At 41.9% G+C, this 21,858-nt stretch overlaps 1 protein-coding gene across 1 annotated transcript; it reads left to right on the top strand.

The window, feature by feature from the left end:
- Nucleotides 1-1,153: 1,153 nt before the first annotated feature.
- On the top strand, nucleotides 1,154-21,429 carry LOC127054019 (lipase member M-like). Its single transcript, XM_050959643.1, has 9 exons — nucleotides 1,154-1,255; nucleotides 3,487-3,604; nucleotides 5,007-5,205; nucleotides 11,131-11,240; nucleotides 12,068-12,204; nucleotides 14,920-15,069; nucleotides 17,492-17,563; nucleotides 19,335-19,400; nucleotides 21,196-21,429. The coding sequence occupies exons 1-9, from the start codon at nucleotides 1,154-1,156 to the stop codon at nucleotides 21,427-21,429; spliced, it is 1,188 nt and encodes a 395-aa protein (XP_050815600.1).
- The last annotated feature ends 429 nt before the right edge of the window (nucleotides 21,430-21,858 follow it).

Raw genomic sequence — 21,858 nt, forward strand, 5'->3', positions numbered from 1 at the left:
CCAATGCCCAAGATGATGGGGCGTCCAGGATTTCCGAGTTTGTGGATTCCCAGCCAATGGGAGCTGCACAGATGGCACTCATGGTGGGGGAGGAAGTAGGAAGTAGGCAGAGTGCAGAGAAACCTGCCATGCCTCCGCCTAGGAGTAGCTGGAGCTGGAGCCAGTGACAGGTCGCCACTTGTGGGGAGTGAGTGGCCCCGATCCGGCACTTCGCCCCACATTCCACACCCAAACTCCCTCCCAGAGCCCAAGCTCCTTATCCCCTACTGCACCCCAACCCCCTGCTGGCCCGATGCCAACCAGACTGTAAACTGGCATTTCAATGAAGCTCAGAGCTTATAGAGCTTTCTAGTTGGTAAAGTGCCAGATAAAGCAGCTTTTTACTGTACTGTGTTTGCCCTTCTCCAGCCCCCAGGACCTCACCCATTCTCCATGAGTTCTTGAAGATAATTGCTAATGGTACTAAGATTGCTCAGCTAATTACTTAATTACCCTAGTATTAACTTTGTCAGGCCCTGCCATTTTCAATGCATGTAACTTAACTAAATATTCTTTAACCTGTTTATTCCCTGTTTTTGTCTTGTTTCTCTCCCCCCCACACACCTCCCATTGTTAATATTAATTGTGTTGAGTATGTGGTCACCATTCTTCCTTTTAAGGAAGACTGAAGCAAAATAAGCATTAGACACCTCAGACTTCTTCATATAATGTGTTATTAGCTGTCTTTCCCTGATGTGGAAGATCTACACATTCCTTCATATTTCTCCTGCTCCTAATGTATTTAAAGAACCTCCTTATTATCTTTTATGTCACTTGCTAGGTGTAACTCGTTATGTACCTTAGCCTTTCTAATTTTGTTCCTACATGCTTCTGATAAACTTTTCTACTACTTTTTATCAATGTATGGATATTTCCATTCTTTGGAGGATTCCTTTTTGATTTTAAGGTCATTAAACCATTCCATATTTGCCTTTTATGTTTCTTCTGATCTTTCCTTCACATAAGGATAGTTAGCAGTTTAATATTGTCTTCCTGAGAAACTCCTTGCTTTTTTTTTTTTACATTGACTTGTGTCATCACTGAGCAGTGTCATTTTCAGGAATGCATTCCTATCCAATCTATTGACGGATAAATTATTTTGCACAGGGCCAAGATGTGGCTGTTCATTCTGTTGATATATCTGACACAAGCAACTGCAGATTCAGAAGAACTCATAAGAAGAGAACGTGTGAATCCTGATGCTTTTATGAATATTGTAAGTTTCTTATTGGAGAAAGTTTGGAAACAACAGAATGTGTTCACTGTTACTTATGTTATTTATTTATAATTTCTATACTAACAGATTTGTCCTTTAATCAAATGCCTTCCAGGTCTCCAGCACCTAATGGCACTCTCCATTTTTCCAGAAGGGTCCAATCTAATCTGCCTTGGCTAGAGCAGAGATCATGAGGGGTACTGGCTACTGGGTCTGGTTTTGTTATACTGAACTCATCTGTGGTCTGCGAAGTTTCACCACTGCTCTGAATTGGGTCCAGTGTTATTAAAAATACAACGAACATAAAGTAGAACAACTTTTTGTGCTCTTCCCTTCTGAGCTTTTCTCCCACTAGTATAAGAACTTAATTGGCAGACAGTAAATAGTGATTTCACTATCAAAGCTACACCGCTTGATTAATTGTAATACTGCTAATTAAAAACATAAACTTGATATTGCATAATAGTATTAATGAATCAGGGATGCGTTTATATCTTGGAAACTTGACAAAAAGTTCTCAAAAAGTTCTGGTACTCCCGCTCACTCTCTCCTAAAAATATTTTTTTCCTGTTTAAGGATCTAATCTGGTATTCTCATCTAAGAGAATTCACATCCATCTTAACCACTGATCATGAGCAAGTACCTCTTCATTTTAACTTAGACAAAATGTCTGGGATCATATATAAAATAATCCACAAAGTGCCTGATCATATGAGGTTCAGGCTCAACTACTTGCAGGATCAGAACAAAGTTGGTCCCTTTCTCTCCCTGGCCCAGCACAGTTAATTTTACTTTACAAGTGTTAGCTGGTTATATCTGGCCTGTGACTGGATAAGTAGAAAGGCTCTGCCTACAAACACCCTGGGAGAGTGGCATGTTGCACTGAATGTGGGGAGTTTCACAGACCTCAGCTTCTCACTGTTGAGGATGCTGAAGAGTCCAGCTGTAAGGCATTCCTATTTCTTTGCTCCGAACCTGCACCACACCATTCCCAGCTGAGGAAGAGACCTGGTCTTTCCTCTGCTTTTTGGACCTTCTGTGGTCTGACAGGACTTAGTACTCTTGAAGTGTGTAAAAACAGAGCCAGTTAGATTATTTATGAGAGAATAAATATTCTAATGAATTTAGAACTCTTTTTTTCCATTTGTGAATCACTCACATGGTGTTCCTGATCCCTCAAATGTATTAATTAGACCAACTATTCACTAAATGGTTTAGATGGATAATTTTTATGAGTAATTAAGTTACATTATTATATTTGAATTATGTGGTTTACACTTCAGAATGGATAGCAGGAAGCTGCTGGTTGGGGCTGTAGGAACAGGGGCTGTAGGAAGTGGTAGAGGGACGGGTTCAGCGTTCCTAGTGCCTCATTTAGCTGATTATCAGTAGAGGCTCATAAGGGCAGGGCAGCTAGGTAATGTGTGTCATACATTGACTTAGATCTTCCTGGTTTCTTTAAAATAACTTCTGAACAAGCCTGTGTTTGGCAGGTTTGATAACAGCTTTCAGATGTCAGCTGTCTTCTCTGCTTCTTGTCACAAGGCTCTTCAGAGATTCTAAAGGTGGCTTTTCTCAGTATTCATCAGAGATCCGAGCGTCTCATTTATTGCTTTGGATTAGAGGTTTTGTATTGTGAAAAAGTGAAACATTCGCACCCAGACTTATTTCCACTCAACAAACTTTTTTCCTCTTTTGATCAGACTCAAAAGTTAAATATTTCCTTATTTTCAATTGATGGTTCACATTTCTTATTCTTGACCTTAGAATTTCACTAAAAGCTGCTTCCATCAATAGATTTCTGAATGTTTATTCTCACTAACGCTTCCTTATTAGGATTAGTATGTGGATAAGTGATGGGAGAATGTGCAAATATCTTAATTTGAGTCTATAAAATAAAGTTCTAAAAATTCAGATGCTTTTCTGAATTCAGCCTTCTCTGAACTTCCATGATCTGGGAACTGAGCTGGAAACCAACTGTTTATACTCTCTGGGAAGATTTCCAGGGCTTTCTGGATTGGTTCATGTTAGAAATACAGTGAGAGAGAATAACTTGCAGCATTCAGGCTTTGATTGACATCACTTGAACAAATCAGGAAAATGCAGGAGCACATGGAAATGAAACCAAAATAAAACTGATTTGCTGATTTCCTTCATCCCTGCATGAGATAATGGATTAAAAGGACACAAATAAACAAATTTAGGCAAAACCCTTTGTTTTCATTCAATAGAGTGAGATGATCCGGTATAAAGGATACCCAAGTGAGGAGTATGAAGTCCTGACAGCTGATGGCTACTACCTTAGCATGAACAGAATTCCTCATGGCAAAGGAAACCCTAGGGACACAGGTATGGCTCCTTTCAGAGAGACTAAGAAGTTCTTGGGTCTTGTTTCAGCCCTGAGAGATGCTGGTGGAAGATCTGCCTAGAAGGTGCTATGTCAGGAACGGAGTATAGCCAGGGCTTTCTGGGAATGTGCTAGTTTTTCTCATCTTGGTGGCAGCCTGCTCTGGTGGAACTCCCAAGGACTCCAGTTACCAATGAAAACAGCTTTTCTATGGTGAAACCCTGCCTTTTCATGCTTAAAGTAAATGCATTAATTGCCAAGCCAGTCCCATTGGTTCAGGGAGGTTGCATTCTCACCCTCTTCTCCAGTGGAGAATGAATCAGTCCCTCGATGTGATATAAAACTTTCCTCTTCATCATATTGGGAAAATGCTTTATTCCTTAGAAGAAATGCTCAATGAAGAGCTCTTGGTAAGCAGTTGTGATCTCTCCAATATCCTCTGGGAGTTGGAACTTTTCCCTGTGAGGGACAGATGATGGAGAACACAATGGCAAAGAAGTGCGTGTTGATTGAGCTTGATTATGAACTGTAAGTTCTTGTTTCTCAGCAAGTCAAATGCTCTGGGAAACATCATCTATTTCAAGGTAAATCCTCTGAACAATGGAAATGGCCAACTCTAAGAAGAGGAATTTACTACAAGAATTTCTGTGTCCAGAGTCCAGGACTGAGCCCTAATGAACAGTTCAGTGTAGGAGTAATTGTCAAACTTGTGATGTAAACCAAGAAAGGTCCAAAATTATTCAGTTCACATTGCTGTTGCTGGGATGTACAGTCTGGGCATAGCACTATTCAGACTTATGCTACAGAAATCTAGAAAGACTGAAATATATTTTTTGGACAATTCTGGATTGTGTACTCAAATAAGTAAGGCAGTTGTGTACTGTCCAGAAGAGCTAGTTTCTATCTCTGGTTACACCACAGCCAAATATTACTATGTGATTGTGGGAAAGACAATTAATTTTCACGTGTGGCAACTCACTGTGTTCTCATTTTCTGGATGCCTAATTTGAGACACCTAGACCCTGGTTATTAGAATTACCAAACATTGACAACTGCAACTGAATGGGACTGGGATAGTGGGAGACCTTGATGTCCAGTAATTCTGGCAGTAAGACAGTGTGACCTGCAGGAATAAGCAGAGCATTGGGAATCAAGAGGTGTTTTAGCTTATTCTGGCTTTGCACTATGTAAAGTTAAGGAAGTTACTTTGCTTTTCTCAATCAGTTCCCTGACCTGTATCATGGGAGTATTAAAACAATGCATTACAATGGTTTGCTGTAAAAAAAAGTCAGTGAATATTTGCCTCCTCTTCTAGACCTTGGCTGGAAGAGGATTCAGTGTTACATCATTACCATGTTACAGAAGTTCTGTTTTTGTGAAATATTCCATTTTGTTATTTTCCAGGCCCAAAGCTCGCTGTGTTACTTCTGCATGGCCTTCTTTTAGATGGTAGCAACTGGATTACTAATTTGCCCAATAACAGCCTGGGATTCATACTAGCAGATGCAGGCTATGATGTTTGGATAGGAAACAGCAGAGGGAACACGTGGTCTAGAAAACACCAGAACCTTTCAATTGACCAAGAGGAATTTTGGGATTTCAGGTAGGCTGAACTGGAGAGAAACTACTGAAGTGGACAAGAAATAAAGTTGTTGTTTTTATTTTTGTTTCAGGTCAGTCCAACTCTTTAGATTTCAACTTTTTTAATTTATATTACAACTTATAAATGTTTCACTGCTGATTTTTTAAATGACATTTTGTCAAATTCCCTTAGAACATCTATTTTGGAAAAATTTCCAATATAAACTGTCCTGATGGAAAATTTCCAGTCAGTTCTAACAGAAAGAGACAGTCTGTAACCCAAGGACTTAAGCATCTAATAGATAAAACAGAGTGATCAGCAAAACAAGTACAATGATATTAATTAACTTGCATAAAATCACAGAGCAGGTCATTGGCCAAGATGGGAATAAAATCCTGATTTTTGGATACCCAAGCTGGTGACCAATCTGCTATACCATGTTACCTCTCTGACTGCACTGCAACTGCATGATAGGTGAGGAAGGTGCATAGAGAATGAGGAGTGCCAGCCACTAGAGATAAGAAGGAGTAATGTGACTTATGCTGACACACTGCTGAGTTCTAAGTTGTAAAGGGAACTGTGTGTCTGGGTACGTCTACACTAAGGGATTATTCCGATTTTACATAAACCGGTTTTATAAAACAGATTGTATAAAGTCGAGTGCACGCAGCCACACTAAGCACATTAATTAGACAGTGTGCATCTATGGTCCGAGCTAGTGTCGATTTCTGGAGCGTTGCACTGTGGGTGCTATCCCGTAGCTATCCCATAGTTCCCGCAGTCTCCCCCACCCCTTGGAATTCTGGGTTGAGAGCCCAGTGCCTGATGGGGCAAAAATCATTGTCGCGGGTGGTTCTGGGTACAGCCTCACCCCTCCCTTCGTGAAAGCAGCAGACAACCATTTCGCGCCTTTTTTCCTGTGTGAACTGTGCAAACGCCATAGCACAGCAAGCATGGACCCTGCTCAGATCAAGACCGCAATAGTGGAAGTTGTAAACACCTCGCGCATTCTCGTGCAGTCTGTGCTGAACCGGGACCTGCAAAGCCAGGCGAGGAGGAGGCGGCGGCTACGGCAGTGCGGCGATGAGAGTGATGAGGACATGGACACAGAATTATCTCAAACTGCGGGCCTCTGCACTTTGGAGATCCTGCTGGTAATAGGGCAGGTTCTAGCCATTGAACGCCGATTTTGGGCCCGGGAAACAAGCACAGACTGGTGGGACCGCATAGTTTTGCAGGTGTGGGACGATTCCCAGTGGCTGCGAAACTTTTGCATGCGTAAGGGCACTTTCATGGAACTTTGTGACTTGCTTTCCCCTGCCCTGAAACGCCATAATACAAAGATGAGAGCAGCCCTCACAGTGGAAAAGCGAGTGGCAATAGCCCTCTGGAAGCTTGCAATGCCAGACAGCTACAGGTCAGTCGGGAATCAATTTGGAGTGGGAAAACCTACTGTGAGGGCTGCTGTGATGCAAGTAGCCAAAGCAATCATTAAGCTGCTGCTAAGAAAGGTTGTGACTCTGGGAAACGTGCAGGTCATAGTGGATGGCTTTGCTGCAATGGGATTCCCTACCTGTGGGGGGCCGATAGATGGAACCCATATCCCTATCTTGGCACCGGAGCACCAGGGCACCCAGTATATAAACCGCAAGGGGTACTTTTCAATGGTGCTGCAAGCACTGGTGGATCACAAGGGACATTTCACCAACATCCACGTGGGATGGCCAGGAAGGGTTCATGATGCTCGCATCTTCAGAAGCACTGCTCTGTTTAAACTGCTGCAGCAAGGGACTTACTTCCCAGACCAAAAAATAACAGTTGGGGATATTGAAATGCCTGTCGTTATCCTGGGTGACTCAGCCTACCCCTTGACGCCATGGCTCATGAAGCTATACACAGGCAGCCTGGACAGTGGTCAGGAGCTGTTCAACTACAGGCTGAGCAAGTGCAGAATGGTGATAGAATGTGCATTTGGCCGTTTAAAGGCGCGCTGGTGCACATTACTGACTCGCTCAGACCTCAGCCAAACCAATGTCCCCTTTGTTATTGCTGCTTGCTGTGTGCTCCACAATCTCTGTGAGAGTAAGGGGGAGACCTTCATGGCGGGGTGGGAGGCTGAGGCAAATCATCTGGCTGCTGATTACATGCAGCCAGACACCAGGGCGATTAGAAGAGCACACCAGGAAGCGGTGCACATCAGAGAAGCTTTGAAAACAAGTTTCATCATGGGCCAGGGTACGGTGTGACTGCTGTGTTTGTTCCCCCTTCATGAACGCCCCCCCCTTTATTGACTCCTTCCCTGTAAGCAACCCACCCTCCCCCTTCGATTACAGCTTGCTTAAGGAAATAAAGTCACTATCATTTAAATATCATGTATTCATTATTAAAAAGTAATTATAAAAAAGAGGCAGAGAACTGACAAGGTATCCCGGGTGTGGTTTGGGAGGAGCATAGGAGGGAAGGAAAAGGCCATTAAATACATTTCAATGTAATGACAGCCTTTTGGTTGGACTGTCCACTAGGGTGGAGTGGGCGGGTGCACGAAGCTTTCCCCCACGCGTTCTTACATGTCTGGGTGAGGAAGATATGGAACATGGTGAGTGGTGAGGGTGGTTACACAGGGGCTGCAGCGGCACTCTGTGACCCCGCTGCTCTTCCTGAAGATCCACCAGACATCGGAGGATATCAGTTTGATCACTCAGCAGCTCCAGCGTTGCATCCCGCCACCGCTGGTCTTCCTGCCTACACCTCTGATCTTCCTGCCACCACCTCTCATCTCGAGCGTCTCTCCTATCCTCACGTTCGTCCTTCCTATCCTCACGTTGGTCCCTCCTGTCCTCTGGCATCTTTCCTGTACTTTGCTACCATGTCCTTCCAGTCATTCAGATGAGCTCTTTCATTGCGGGTTACTTCCATGATTTCCGAGAACATTTCGTCTCACGTCTTCTTTTTCCTCCGCCTTATCTGAGAGAGCCTTCGGGATGGAGTAGGGAGGCTTGAAAAATGTGCAGCTGCATGAGGGAGGGAAAAAAGGGAGAGAAGTATTTAAAAAGATACATTTTACTGAACTATGGTTAAACTCTTTCACAGTGAACAATGCTATTCACCTTACATAGCACATGTGATTTCACTACAAGGTCGCATTTTGCATCTTAATATTGAGTGCCTGCAGCTCTGGTGTTACAGATCTCACAGACTCAGGTCCGGGCATCAGAACTCAGCTTGCATGCGGCCATGGTAAGCCATTGTCTTTCGGCTTCTCCAGCCTTCATATACACAGTGCCCTCTGATGCTTCTTCCTGTTAACATGCAGCAGCAGAAGCCAACCCCCCCATCCAATTCTCTAGGATGAGTGCTTTACCCCTCCCCCCACTGCTTGGCTGGTATCATGGAAGATCACTGTTAATCACCCCCCTTTCCGCCCCCCACCGCGTGGCTGGTAGCTGGGACGATTCCTGCTAGCCAAACACAAAAAAGCTCAGCGCTATCCTTCCTCCCCTCCCCCCGCTTGGCTACGTGCAAGGAAGGATTTCTTTTAAGCAACAGCCCAGTAGGAAAATGGCCATCTCTGTCCCCTTAATTAAATTCCTGAATTTCAACCAGGTTACCATGAACAATATCACTCTGCTAAGGATAACAGAGCGAGATAAAGAACGGATGTTTCTTGAATGCCAGCAATCACCGGGACCATACGCAGCTTTGTCATGCAATGATACCCGATTACTTGCTACATGCATGGCGTGGTAAAGTGTCCTACTGTGGTGGACGGAACAAGGCTGCCTTGCCCAGAAACCTTCTGCAAAGGCTTTTGGAGTATCTCCAGGAGCACTTCATGGAGATGTCCCTGGAGGATTTCCGCTCCATCCCCAGACATGTTAACAGACTTTTCCAGTAACTTTACTGGCCGCGAATGCATCCCAAGCCCTCATGGCAAATCAGTCATTAAAAAACGCTTGCTTTTAAACCATGTTTTATATTTACAAAGGTACACTCACCAGAGGTCGCTTCCATGGCTTCACTGTCTGGGCTAGTGGCTTGGGAGGGCTGGGAGGGTAATTCTGTCTGAGTCACAAAAAGCTCCTGGCTGTTGGGGATAACGGAGTGCTGTGTGCTCGCTGCAAGGTTGTCCTCCTCTTCCTCCTCCTCCTCGTCATCTTCCCCCTCCACAGAATCCTCAGCCGTGGTTAAGATTACAACCCCCACCTCGGAATTCACGGACAGAGGTGGGGTAATGGTGGCGCAGCCCCCTAAAATTGCATGCAGCTCAGCGTAGAAGAGGTATGTTTTCGGCCCTGACCCGGACCTTCCGTTTGCTGCTTTGGTTTTCTGGTAGGCTTGTCTGAGCTCCTTAACTTTCACTCTGCACTGCACTGAGTCCCTGGTGTGGCCTTTGGCCATCATAGCCTTGGAAATTTTTTCAAATATTTTTTCATTTCATCTTTTGGAACGGAGTTCTCTTAGTACTGAATCCTCTCCCCATATAGCGATCAGATCCAGTACCTCTCATGCGGTCCATGCTGGAGCTCTTTTTCGATTCTCAGAAGACTGCATTGCTACTTGTGCCGATGAGCTCTGTGTGGTCACCTGTGCTGATCAGAGCTCCACGCTGGCCAAACAGGAAATGAAATTCAAAAGTTCGCGGGGCTTTTCCTGTCTACCTGGCCAGTGCATCCGAGTTCAGACTGCTGTCCAGAGTGGTCACAGTGGTGCACTGTGGGATACCGCCCAGAGGCCAATGCCATCGATTTGCGGCCACACTAACCCTAATCCGATATGGTAATACCGATTTTAGCGCTACTCCTCTCGTCGGGGAGGAGTACAGAAACCGATTTAAAGAGCCCTTTATATCTATGTAAAGGGCCTCATAGTGTGGACGGGTACAGCGTTAAATCGGTTTAACGCTGCTAAAATCGGTTTAAACGCGTAGTGTAGACCAGGCCTCAGAATGGATGGGTCAGATAAAACCTCTGCTTAATTTCAGCAACAATCATAAAAAATCAAACAAAATGTTAGGATGCATAATGAATGGTAAGGAAAATACTTAAAACATACCGATGTATTATTATGGCAGCCATCCCCACGTAGCACTGTTTACACACAAACGTCAAAGTTCTTTTTTCTTAGTATGAGAATAAACTTTTACTTTTGGAACGACATGCTGTGTCATTGTTAGTGTTAGCTATGCCAGACTGTTTTGTGTAGAGGCAGGTTTGGGAGAGATGGAATATGAACCTGGGCTCTTGACTTGGGTTAGGTGTAGCTAGGGTTGCTTTCTCAGCACCAGCCACTGTTGAGCTGCTGTTTGGCCATCTCATGTCAGGGCTGGTATACACACGTTAAATAAATCAAGTTACACTTAAAATATACCCAGATTCATCACTGATTTCTTTTGCACTGGAAACGACCCTGCCAGGCCCTTGAATTCTACTACTCAGCAGAGGAGCAAGACTGAAATGGGAACAGGCATTGGTGTAGGGGCAACAATACAAATCAATGTCCATACCTGGAATACTGCATTTGATTATGGTCATGCTACTTCAAAAAGCAAATAGCAGACATGGAGGTCTCGGCTTATATGCATGAGGATACTTCCCTATGAAGAGAAAACAGAAAAGACAGAGATTATTGGTTTAGAGAGGAGAAAGATGAGGGGATATGATAGACATACACAAAATAATAATATAAAGAATCCTGCTTGCATTGTACCTACCTCAACCTATGACTCTTATGCCTCACTTTATAAAAAAAAACTTCATTTTTCTCTTAATTAACAACCCAGAACAAAATAAACACAAAACAGATATCTAAAGAAACAATTCACATCCCAAACTATACTTTATTTTTATTAATGGACAGATGTGTGGTTCAATAACTGCTTTTAAATGCTAGATAGGAGCAGGAATTACAACTCAGTAATGCAAGTAACTTTCTCTTTTTGTGTTGCAGTTTTCATGAAATGGCTATGTATGACCTTCCCGCATTGATAGACTTCATTCTGCAGAAAACGGGACAACAGAACTTGTATTACGTTGGCTATTCTCAGGGCTGTACCATAGGTATGTTCAGAAGAAGACAATTAAATGTGTTTTTGTCCTTTTGTTCCTATTTCATAGTTAAGGTTTGAGTGGGACTGTAATTTCACTGTGAATATTATTCACATGTTCTTATACCAAGAGACTGGTCAAAATGAGTGCATTGCTGCTCTCTACTTCCATTCAGATGTGCATGAATGAGAGTCCAATTCCCAACTGTGCATAATCTTTGGAAGGAGACAGAGCTGAGTGGGCAGAAGAGCAGATGGATGGAATTGAGATTATAGATCTCAGTACCGGAGCTGGATACACAAATGATAGTCACATTAAGGCTGTTCTCCTCCTCCTCTTGTTGTTAAATACTAAGTATGTTCTTGGGACCCTCATATTATCTCAAACCTTCTTTCCACTACTTGTAATTGAAACAGCCTTATAAACAGGGAGGGAACAAAGTATTAACTGGATTTTTGTTTTCATTTTATTTACAAAAATTTGGCGATGTGGAAGAGAAATCCAAGAGTCCTCCGAAATGTACACTATTGAAATTGTTGTTCTCCAGCATATTCTGAGGAGAAAAGATTGCCTATATAGTTAGCAAAGATTGCCATTAATTTATTATCTAATACCTGTAGTTCCAGCTAATAGGCCCAGATATTAGCTTGTGTTTACCCTGAGTGATCTTCCATTTTTCTCCTGCATTGGCTCTGATTTTTTTTACAAACAAAATATACATTGAGGTTGGAGATTAACATTTACTTTGATCAAATCAATCTCTGCCAGTTCATACTGGATTGTTGTATGTTGTAACTTGTTTCTAAGAGTGCTGTAATTAATCTCTTTTGCTTTCTCATCTTTTATTGCATTTTCAGCCATGCCTCATTTGGCTCAAAAAATCAAAATATTTTTTGCCTTGGCTCCTGCGTACACGTTAACCAAAAGCAAAGCCCCTCTGACACAACTGATATTTCTTCCTACTGATTTATTAAAGGTATGTAGAATCCTCCATATTTCATTACTCTCGTGAATAAATGTTGCTGTATGAAAAAGTTGTAAATGGAAATTTAGGATCTGTGGCCTGTATGCACAGAGGAGTGTTATATGTACATTTCCCATGCATCAGTGCAGAACATTATGGAAATCAGTTTATCATGCATTGTGCAACAATATTGTGATAAACATATTGAGACAAGGGTTAGAGGAAACTGGGGATTGCGAGTGTGTGTGTGTGTGTGTGTGTGTGTGTAAACTAAACAGTTTTTCACCAACTTATTCCACTTGATGTATGCATGTCTGAATTTTGATTTTTTCTGGAAATATCAAGCCTGAAAGCTTTTCACTGACAAACATCCAAAAGCCTGAAAAGCCCCCACTTTGGACAAAGAGTCAGGCATGAGAACTGGCATGGTCTTTCAAAGACCATAAAGTTTGAGGAAAGAAGGAGACACTCCCCCAGAAATCGAAACTGAGTGCCAATGATTCTTGAGCTTTTCTCAAATGTATACAGCACTCTGCAAATATTTTTTCAGAAGTAGGTCCATCTCATGACCCTCACTTTAAAGATTGAGAAATTTTGGCTCAAAGATCCTACATCTCCTTAAACAGAAATGTCTCGTCTAGGCCAGGATTGAAAGGCGTGATGTTAGATCAAATTACCTAGATGAATTTAATTTAATATCATCTAAAATTGTAGTACTCGCTGAAAAAATTATGTAACCTGGTTTCCCATTAGAAAATGGTTTACACTGAAATCAAAATATTCTACAAGGAAAGATAATTTTTGGATGAGTTTTCTGTCACAAAAATCAAAATGAAATGCTTCATTTCAAGTCCATAATCTCTGCCTCTATCAGAGCCACTCAGGTCCCTTCTGGCAGTTGTACCTCTGGATCTTCCATGCCAGTGGCTCTCAACCCTTCTGGACTACTGATTTGAGTCTGATTTGTCCCGTGTACCCCTATGTTACACCTCACTTAAAAAACACTTGCTTACAAAATCAGACATAAAAATACAGAAGTGTCACAGTATGCTATTACTGAAAAAATGCTTACTTTCTTATTTTTATCATATAATTATAAAATAAATCAACTGGACTATAAATAGTGTTCTTGCATTTCAGTGTATAGTATATAGACCAATATAAAGAAGTCATTGTCTGCTTGACATTTTAGTTTGTACTGACGTGGCTTGTTATGTAGCCTGCTGTAAACAGGTTAAATCAGTTTTAAAGGCATGCTGTCATAACCTAGTCCCAGATTTGGACCTTAGCATCCAAAATATGGGGGTTAGCATGAAAACCTCCAAGCTTAGTTACCAGCTTGGACCTGGTAAAGCTGCCACCACCCAAAAAATTAGAGTGTTTTGGGGCACTCTGGTCCCCCTAAAAACCTTCCCTGGGGACCCCACGACCCAAATCCCTTGAGTCTCACAACAAAGGAAAATAAACCTTTTCCCTTCCCCCCTCCAGGTGTTCCTGGAGAGATACACAGAAGCAAGCTCTGTGAATCTAAACAGAGGGACTCCACCCTCTCTATTTCCAGTCCTGGAAACCCAAGGAGAGAGAGCCAATCTCTCCCCCACCCCCCTCCTTCACCCAGAGGGAATGCAAAGTCAGGCTAGTAAATCTAACACACACAGATTTCCCCCTGACTTCTTCCTCCCACCAATTCCCTGGTGAGCACAGACTCAATTCCCTGGAGTTCCCCACTAAAGAAAAACTCCAACAGGTCTTAAAAAGAAAGTTTTATGTAAAAAGAAAGAAAAATACATAAAAATGGTCTCTCTGTATCAAGGTGACAAATACAGGGTCAATTGCTTAAAAGAAATATGAATAAACAGTCTTATTCAAAAAGAATACAATTCAAAACACTCCAGCAACTACACACATGTAAAATACAAAAAACCTTATAAATCACTATCTGATCTTTTGAACTTACAACTGGGAAACAGAAGATTAGAAAGCAAGAGACAGAAATCCTCCCATAGCCGAGAGAGAGACAGGCACAAGACAAAGAACTCAGACACAAACTTCCCTCCACCCAGACCTGAAAAAGTCTGGTTTCCTGATTGGTCCTCTGGTCAGGTGCTTCAGGTTACCTCTTTCCAGGTGTAAGAGACATTAACCCTTAGCTATCTGTTTATGACACATGCCGTCTCCTGACTAGGGATAGCCTGCTGTAAAACTAGGCAAATATCTAAATGAGTTGATGTACCCTCCAGAAGACCTCTGAGTATCCCAAGGGGAACGCGTATCCCTGGTTGGGAACCACTGCTCCATGCCCTTATTATCATCTATGAGCCATGTTTATGGACCAGATGATGCCATGTGGTCTTTTCCCTATGGCTGAGCCACCATGGTGCCTCATGGGATTCCGTTGGCTTCTATGGAATCATGAGTGCACCTGCGGTCTCTCTTTCCAAGGGGTGCATGTGTTTTGTGAAGGAAAAGTAGGAGAAAATGGAGAGATTGTCACAGCTTGGCCAAGAATGGTGATCCCTCTCCTTAGGTGAACAAAAGAGAAGAGGCTGTGACATTTTGCTAGTACTAAAATCCATCTGTTATTCACTAATTGTATATGGAAAAATTCTTGGCTTGGGTAAAGCTGTTCCTACAAATTTTACTCTTTACCTCAGTCTTTCTAAGAGAGAACAATAATAAACAATGTATTTAAGAGTCACGGTGAACAATATCTTTATATTTTCTCAGATTGTATTTGGCAAGAAAGAATTCTGTCTGTTAAGTGCAAGACTGAAATCGCTTACTGCCAAGGTGTGCGGAACTGCACTAATAGACCGACTTTGCATCCAAACTCTCTTTTTTATTTTAGGTGGATTTAATGAGAAAAACTTAAATGTGGTACGTATAGTAACAATCCTAGTTAACTGATCTGCATAAGCCAGCTTCTGAGTTCCATAGTGTTTGTGCAACATGCCATCATCATAAACAACAATGTATACATTAGTGCCCCAAACCCTCAGTTGGGATTGCGGTCCCACAGTACTGGGTGCTATAGAAACGTAGAATATCTAACCTGCAATAAGAGAACTAGGTCTTTAGACTGTTGCAGAGTTTGGGAAGGCTTTAGTATGTGTCATAAGTATCTAGAACTAACTGTGGCATTTTCCATTTGGTTCATCTGTTCCTTGTCTTTGCTGCTGAAGCTCTTCTTTCTTTTTTTTCACTCCATCTCAGAAAAAAATGAGTTTTTTTCTTCTGCAAATGTCAGTGCTCATCCCTTTCCTATTGCTATGTCAATGAGAAGAATTTTGAATACAATGGATTTCCAAAATAATTTGGGTGACTAGAATCAGTAGTAGTGCTGGTTTAAATTCACATGGGTTTGTGTGCAAGTTTTGCTTTCCTTATTATGCCTCTTATTTATTATGATAGTTTCTAGCATCAGTCAAGATCAGGTCCCATTGTTCTCGGGACTATACAGACACAGTGTGGTAGATGGTCTCTGCCTGCCATGTTAGTTCAGGGATTTTTTAATTATGATTTCTGTTAGGAAAGCATTAGCTAAATGGAAAGAAAAGCAAGGCAGAGCAATGAGGGGTACAGAACAGGTAAGAAGCGGGAATAGAGGAAGGTGGGAGGGGCAGTGATTCTAAAGTGCAGAGACTGACGCAGGGGATGGGATGGGATTAGATTAAACAACTAAATTATCAATGTCAGTCGGTCCCTGCTTAAACTGCATCTTCAGTTGCTCTGCTGGCTCCAGTCTCGCTGGACCTCCCTGAAGTTTCTTTCTTGAAGCCCAAATTGAATGTAGAAGAAATGGTAATCAGAATGGGGAAAGTGGAGGGGATTGTCATCTGCACAGTTTTGGGTATTGGGTGGAGAGCCCAGATGGGCTTCATTTTACCCTCTGTTCTGCCTAGTACAGCAATCCTTGCTGAAACTGTTTCTGCAACTGCTCCTGCTGGCATTTGTCTCTGGCTGGTTTCTCCCTTCAGCTTCTTTCACATGGGTGTGGGGAGGATCTTTGAGTTTAAGACTAGAATGAATCAAAGTAAGTGTTAAAGGGTCGATACAAAGCATTGTGAGGTGTTGGGTCAAGGCAGGCAATGAAAGGGATAGGGATGGCTCAAGTGGCAAGAGTCACCAAGGTGTCCCCTGTCTTTAGGGTACTGGGACCCAGTGGACAGAGTCCTTAGAGCCACCCTTGCTCTCAGGGCAGTGCAGCCAAGCAGCCATAATCCTTGGAGCTTCCCTTGGGCAGTTGTGTCCACCCTACAGGTGGTGCCCTCACCTAGCAGCAGCTGCGGGGTGGGGTAGGAGGATCCAGGCCCACCCTACTCCACCAGGTCCTGATCCAGAGCCTGTGAAACCAGTAGTCCTGGATTCAGCTTTGGTTTCCTATTTCAATCTTCACATTTCCTGGTTCATTTCCAACCCTGGATTCCTTCTCCAACTGTTCCATTGAGGGTAGTGACTTCCCATATCTCTTGTCCTCTGTGGTTGAGAGGAGTTCCACCTTGGATTCCACATCTTTGGACTAAGCAGTCTGGAGGTCCAGCAGCTCTCTGGCAGGAGCTGGCAGCGTATGTCCGCTTTCCTCCTCAGTCAGCCCAGACTGAGCTGGGCTGCTCCATTTTATGTCCTACTTCCAGTTAGAGCATGTCTAATGGGGGTAAAGGGACATGGCCTCGTCAGCCCACAGGGTATGGTCAATCCCAGCTGGGCCAGTGTAGGGTAGATACACCTTGTCACAGTAAGTAGCAGTCAAAACACACGTTTCTCTCTGCTTGAGTGAAAGCCATGCAGTGTGACCGAGTGTCATGTTATTTTCTTCAGCTACCATAAATCTCTGATTCACTCAGACCATGACTTAAGTATGCTGCAAACCAACTGAGCCCATGAAATTTTGCTGTGTAATGATATATCCAGTACAAAATGTGGGCTTAGCTCCCACTACACTTGCCTTTTGTAGAGTTACAGTCATGCAGTTGGTTAAAACCTATTTTAATGCCTGGAAGTTATAACTTTTTGGACTTGATGTAAGCCCCAACTGTTCTCTCAGGCTTTTACTGGGGGCAGGGGGATGGAAAAGGGCCTGTGTTTGGAGTGGGTACAGTTTTTAGTCTTCCACATTTTCCCTTGGGCTTCTTGTAAAGTTTATTTGATTTACTGTGAAAAAAATTCTATTTTAAATTGTGTCCTGTGCCTAGATCATGAACAGCTGAAACTAAGTTGAATGTTAAGTGAAAGTAAAATTTTGTCTGATAACTTTACTTAGAAAATGAACATTGTGTAGCAATATCTTTTTTTCTTGCAGAGCCGGGTAGATGTGTATGTAGCAAGCTTTCCAGATTATACATCTGTAAAAAATATAATCCACTGGGGCCAGGTAGGGTTTCTGATATTTATTGCACTGTTTAATCATGTCTTCTTTAAAAATAAATATACTGCACTAATGGATGGTGTTTCAAAAACTTCAGTTAAAAATTTGTATAGGAGAAAATCAGCTTTTTGTCAATGAAATAATCATCTCTCTTTGGTAGCAGAGAGTGTGGTTTTGTATTACATTTAACAGGGTCCATTCAGAACCTGCTCAGTGTTTAGGTATTATCTGTTTGTTTTATTTTTAGTTTAGTTTATAAATGTTTTGGTAAAGAGAAGAATTCTGATGATCCAAAATAAAGAAAGAATCATCCATACAAGCAGAGAGGGAAAATATTTCTAGTATAATAAATATCCTCCTTCTGCTATATGTCCTCAATGAAGAAGAAGAGAGGACAGAAAAAATTTAACCAACTTATACAAACATTTCTCAAAACCTCAGTGAGCTGAGCAGACAATTGTTTTCTTAATATATGCATGGGCTCTGTGTCTCAGAACTGGATCCTGAGGTAAATAGGAGTTGCAAGTACTCAATTCCTCCCTGGATCAATGTTTTAATACACTCAGAGGTGCTAATATGATGAATGATTTTGTAGTTAACAATGCTGCACAAGTAATTAAATGTGAGAGACAGGAAAGCTGGGTTCTCCACAGAATTCCTGTCTAATATTAGGCAAGTCACATACAATCTGATCTTGCAAGGCATTTCTGCAGGGGAAGTTGTGGACTGAGCACTGCAACATATTGGGTCTTTAAGATACTGTATTACATGGCACACTTTCCAGGTTTTCATTTTTCCCACAAAGATACATATTATCCCCAATGGGAGTTTCTATAAATGTTTTCGGATAACAAGCTTTAGTCCTCTATACATGTTTTATGAAGGAATTCCTGATCTGTGTCAACATCATCCAGATGTTGCTGAAATTTATCTAAAGAGGATGAAAGATGAATCATTTGTGGGGAAAGATTTTCTTCAATTCTGTGCACATACTCTTGAAAAGTGTGACAAAAGAAATGCCCTCTTCTGCTAGATAATCACATAGTCCCATGGCAGTAACTCCAGCAGCCTGATTTTTTCCCTTCAAGTACTGGCAGGTCCATTTCCTCCAGATACAATTGCTGTTCCTGGGGCAATAGAGTTTATAATTGGCAGGACACCTCGTAGAATTTACCTAAGGGGCTGGAGGCCAAGTTAGTTACAGGTGAAATCTTGACAACTGAGCCAAGACCACATTGAGTGAGTTCTTCAAAGAAGCTCACAAAAAGGTCCCAGTCCAGCAAAGCATTAAGAATATGTGTAGTCCCATTGATTTCAAAGGGACTATTCATGTACTTAAAGACTAGTACTGGTTTATGTGCTTTTTTACTGGACCGGGGCTCAGAACTATACTTCAGCAAAGTGTAAGAGGGGATTTGTCCCACCGTAGTAGGGGAATTTCAGTACCTGAGCTGCACTGAGTCGCTGCCCCCATTCATTTCACCCTGATTCCTGATATTTTTAAAAAATACATTTGTGTATTATTGAGTCTTGAATATATAATTTTAAATTAAAATATTCCCTAAGAGTAAATAGAGAGAATGATTTTAAAGAATGTTATGAAATCAGCTTATCTTTTATATTGCACAGCTACGTATTCTTGATTATAGAAATGATCAAACTTTGCATATTAGTGTTATTCTTTAGCTTTGGCATTTTATGACACTTTAAAGCAGAACAACAAATTAAGATCATTCAGTTGTGTTTTGTAGTTTACACCCTTGTATTTTCTTTTTAGTTATCTAAATCTGGAGAATTTAAATATTTTGATTATGGCTGTAAGAACAAAGATAAATATAATCAGGTAGGGAAATATGATTTATGTTTGTTTATTTTGAAAGTTAAGAATATGTACCTGCAGGGATCAAGGTGGCACAGTAGGTTTGTGCATTAGCTTTTTCATCTCTGGAGACCTGGATTCCAGTCTGATTATGGTCAGAGCTGTCATACTTGAGACCCTAAATTACCTCTTTTCTTGGAACGGGTGGTATAGGCTGCACAACTGAGAGGCTATTTGTGACTTAATCTTGACCAAAACACAAGAGTTGGTTCAAGAAACAACTGTGTATGAGCCAGTAAGAAATAGTGACCACAATAGAATTAAGTTTAACACCGTGGGGAAAAGAATTTTAACAAAACCAAGCCCTGTGACACTAAGCTTTAGAAAGGGGGATTTCAAAAAATGAGGAAGCTTGTGCCTCAGAGTCTAGAGTCAGAGTCAGAAGTAAGGAGGAAAATCCTTAGTGTACCTGGAGGTTATTTAGGCACCTTGTAATAGAGTCGGAGGGGAGGGCAAGGGCTGAATATACCTATGCAAAAAAGGGAGCCAGAAGGCACAGAAGGAAAGGTGGCCTTGTATTAAAGCATGGGAGTGGCCATCAGGAGATCTGGCTTCAACTCCCAGCTCTGTCACAGACTTTCTGTGAGACTATGAACAAGTTACTTTGTGCCTCGGTTTCCTTTTTTTCCTGTGGGGATAATGACAGTCCCTCTTTTCCTTCCCTTCTTATAATTATTTAAGTTAGGTCTGTTCAGACTGAAGTCAGTGGGAGATGTTGGGTGCTGGACACTTTCCAAAATCAGGCTACTTACATAGAAGCCTAAATCAGGATTTTCAAGCAAAACTTTGGCTACTGGTCTTGAAAATCTTGGTGCAAAGTCTCAGTAGGTTTAAATATCAGACATCACCATCCCAATTATCTCAGAGAAAATTAAAACAAAATACTAGATGGGACATCAACTTTCTCCCTTAAGGGCACAGATCAAACTCTCAGTGACGGGGTTAGGACAAAACTTCTAGTGTGAGCATGTTTTTCATAGTTATCCAAGGTATGGCTCCTTGCATCTTCTTTACAACCATTCTTTTGGCATATGCCTTCTGAAGGCCCAAACAATTAATTAGATGTTGAGTAAGTGATGCAGCCTCTCTCACAGAAGTATTGTCAGGAGACATCAAACTCATCTATCCACCATCATGATGATAAAGGGGGCAGCCCATAACCAGATGGTACGCTGTTTGTTCTTGAACTCACAGGGACAGGACAGGGAGCTCCACAATCGACAACAGTGAAGGTTTAAGATAAACCACCCATGACCACTAGGTATCTTGTTGTTACGAAGAAAGATCTCTAGGCTCACATGGTTGTTCTGATGGTCATGTGAGAGCTGATCCAGAGAGACTAGGGGATGCTGATCTGAGGAATTTATCTCCCAAGAAATATGCCTTCAATTCAAAATATACTCCTAAGCCACCTGTTGCCACCATTACTTAGAAAGGTTGTGTCTGATATACTGTTGGGGCCCCATTTATTAATGAGGTAACTGTGGGTTGATGAAAGGCAATAGATTTGGGGTAAAGATTATCTTTTTTTTTCCTGTTTGTGCCTGCACAAACCACTCTTGTGCCATGACTAGGGCTCCTAGGTACTATGATAATACAAATGATTATTAATAATAATTAATTAAAGATCACTGATCTGGACTGCTATGGCAACTCTTATGTTAATGGACAGCTAACACATATATTTGGATGAAAAATCATTGATACTGCGGACTTTCATTTGTCTGATTTTTTTTTAATTGCCTCCTCCCTCCCACAGACCACCCCTCCATTTTATAAGGTAGAAGATATGACCGTGCCAACAGCATTATGGAATGGTGGACGTGACTTGGTTACAAGCCCACAGGCAACTGCAGTCTTACTCCCTCGACTTACAAATCTAGTTTTCTATAAGTATTTTCCTGATTGGACCCATGTTGATTTCATCTGGGGTCTTGACGCAACCCAGCGTATGTATGATGAAATCCTTGAATTGATGAAGAAGCACCCATAAAACAACAGACCACTTAAGGATTTGGTCTACTTATGAAAAATGTTTGAGGCTCATATGTGGATATGCATGCTACTGCACTCATCTAAATTAAAATGGCCTCTTCTAACTGGTTTGATTTTATGCCTTTTTTTGTCTCTGCACCAGTTTTTCCATCATGCTGGTGAGTTTCACTAGGGAGTAGGCCACCATCTCAGCAAACTGAGCTACATTTCTTAGATGGAACAAATTCACTCAATAAACAATTCTGGAGTGGTCGTTGTAGTACGTATGTGTTATGGTAGCACCAAAAGGCCCCAAATGATATTGTGCTGGCTACTCCACAGACAGAGGTAACCCCTGCCCTGAATGGATTAGAAGGTAAAGAATCCTGTTCTGTAACTAGTGTTGATTAATAATTCTGTTACAAATGTTTTCTTTCTCTGTTTGGCA

This window comes from Gopherus flavomarginatus, chromosome 6 (assembly GCF_025201925.1).
Source record: "Gopherus flavomarginatus isolate rGopFla2 chromosome 6, rGopFla2.mat.asm, whole genome shotgun sequence".
NCBI classification, from domain to species: domain Eukaryota; kingdom Metazoa; phylum Chordata; order Testudines; family Testudinidae; genus Gopherus; species Gopherus flavomarginatus.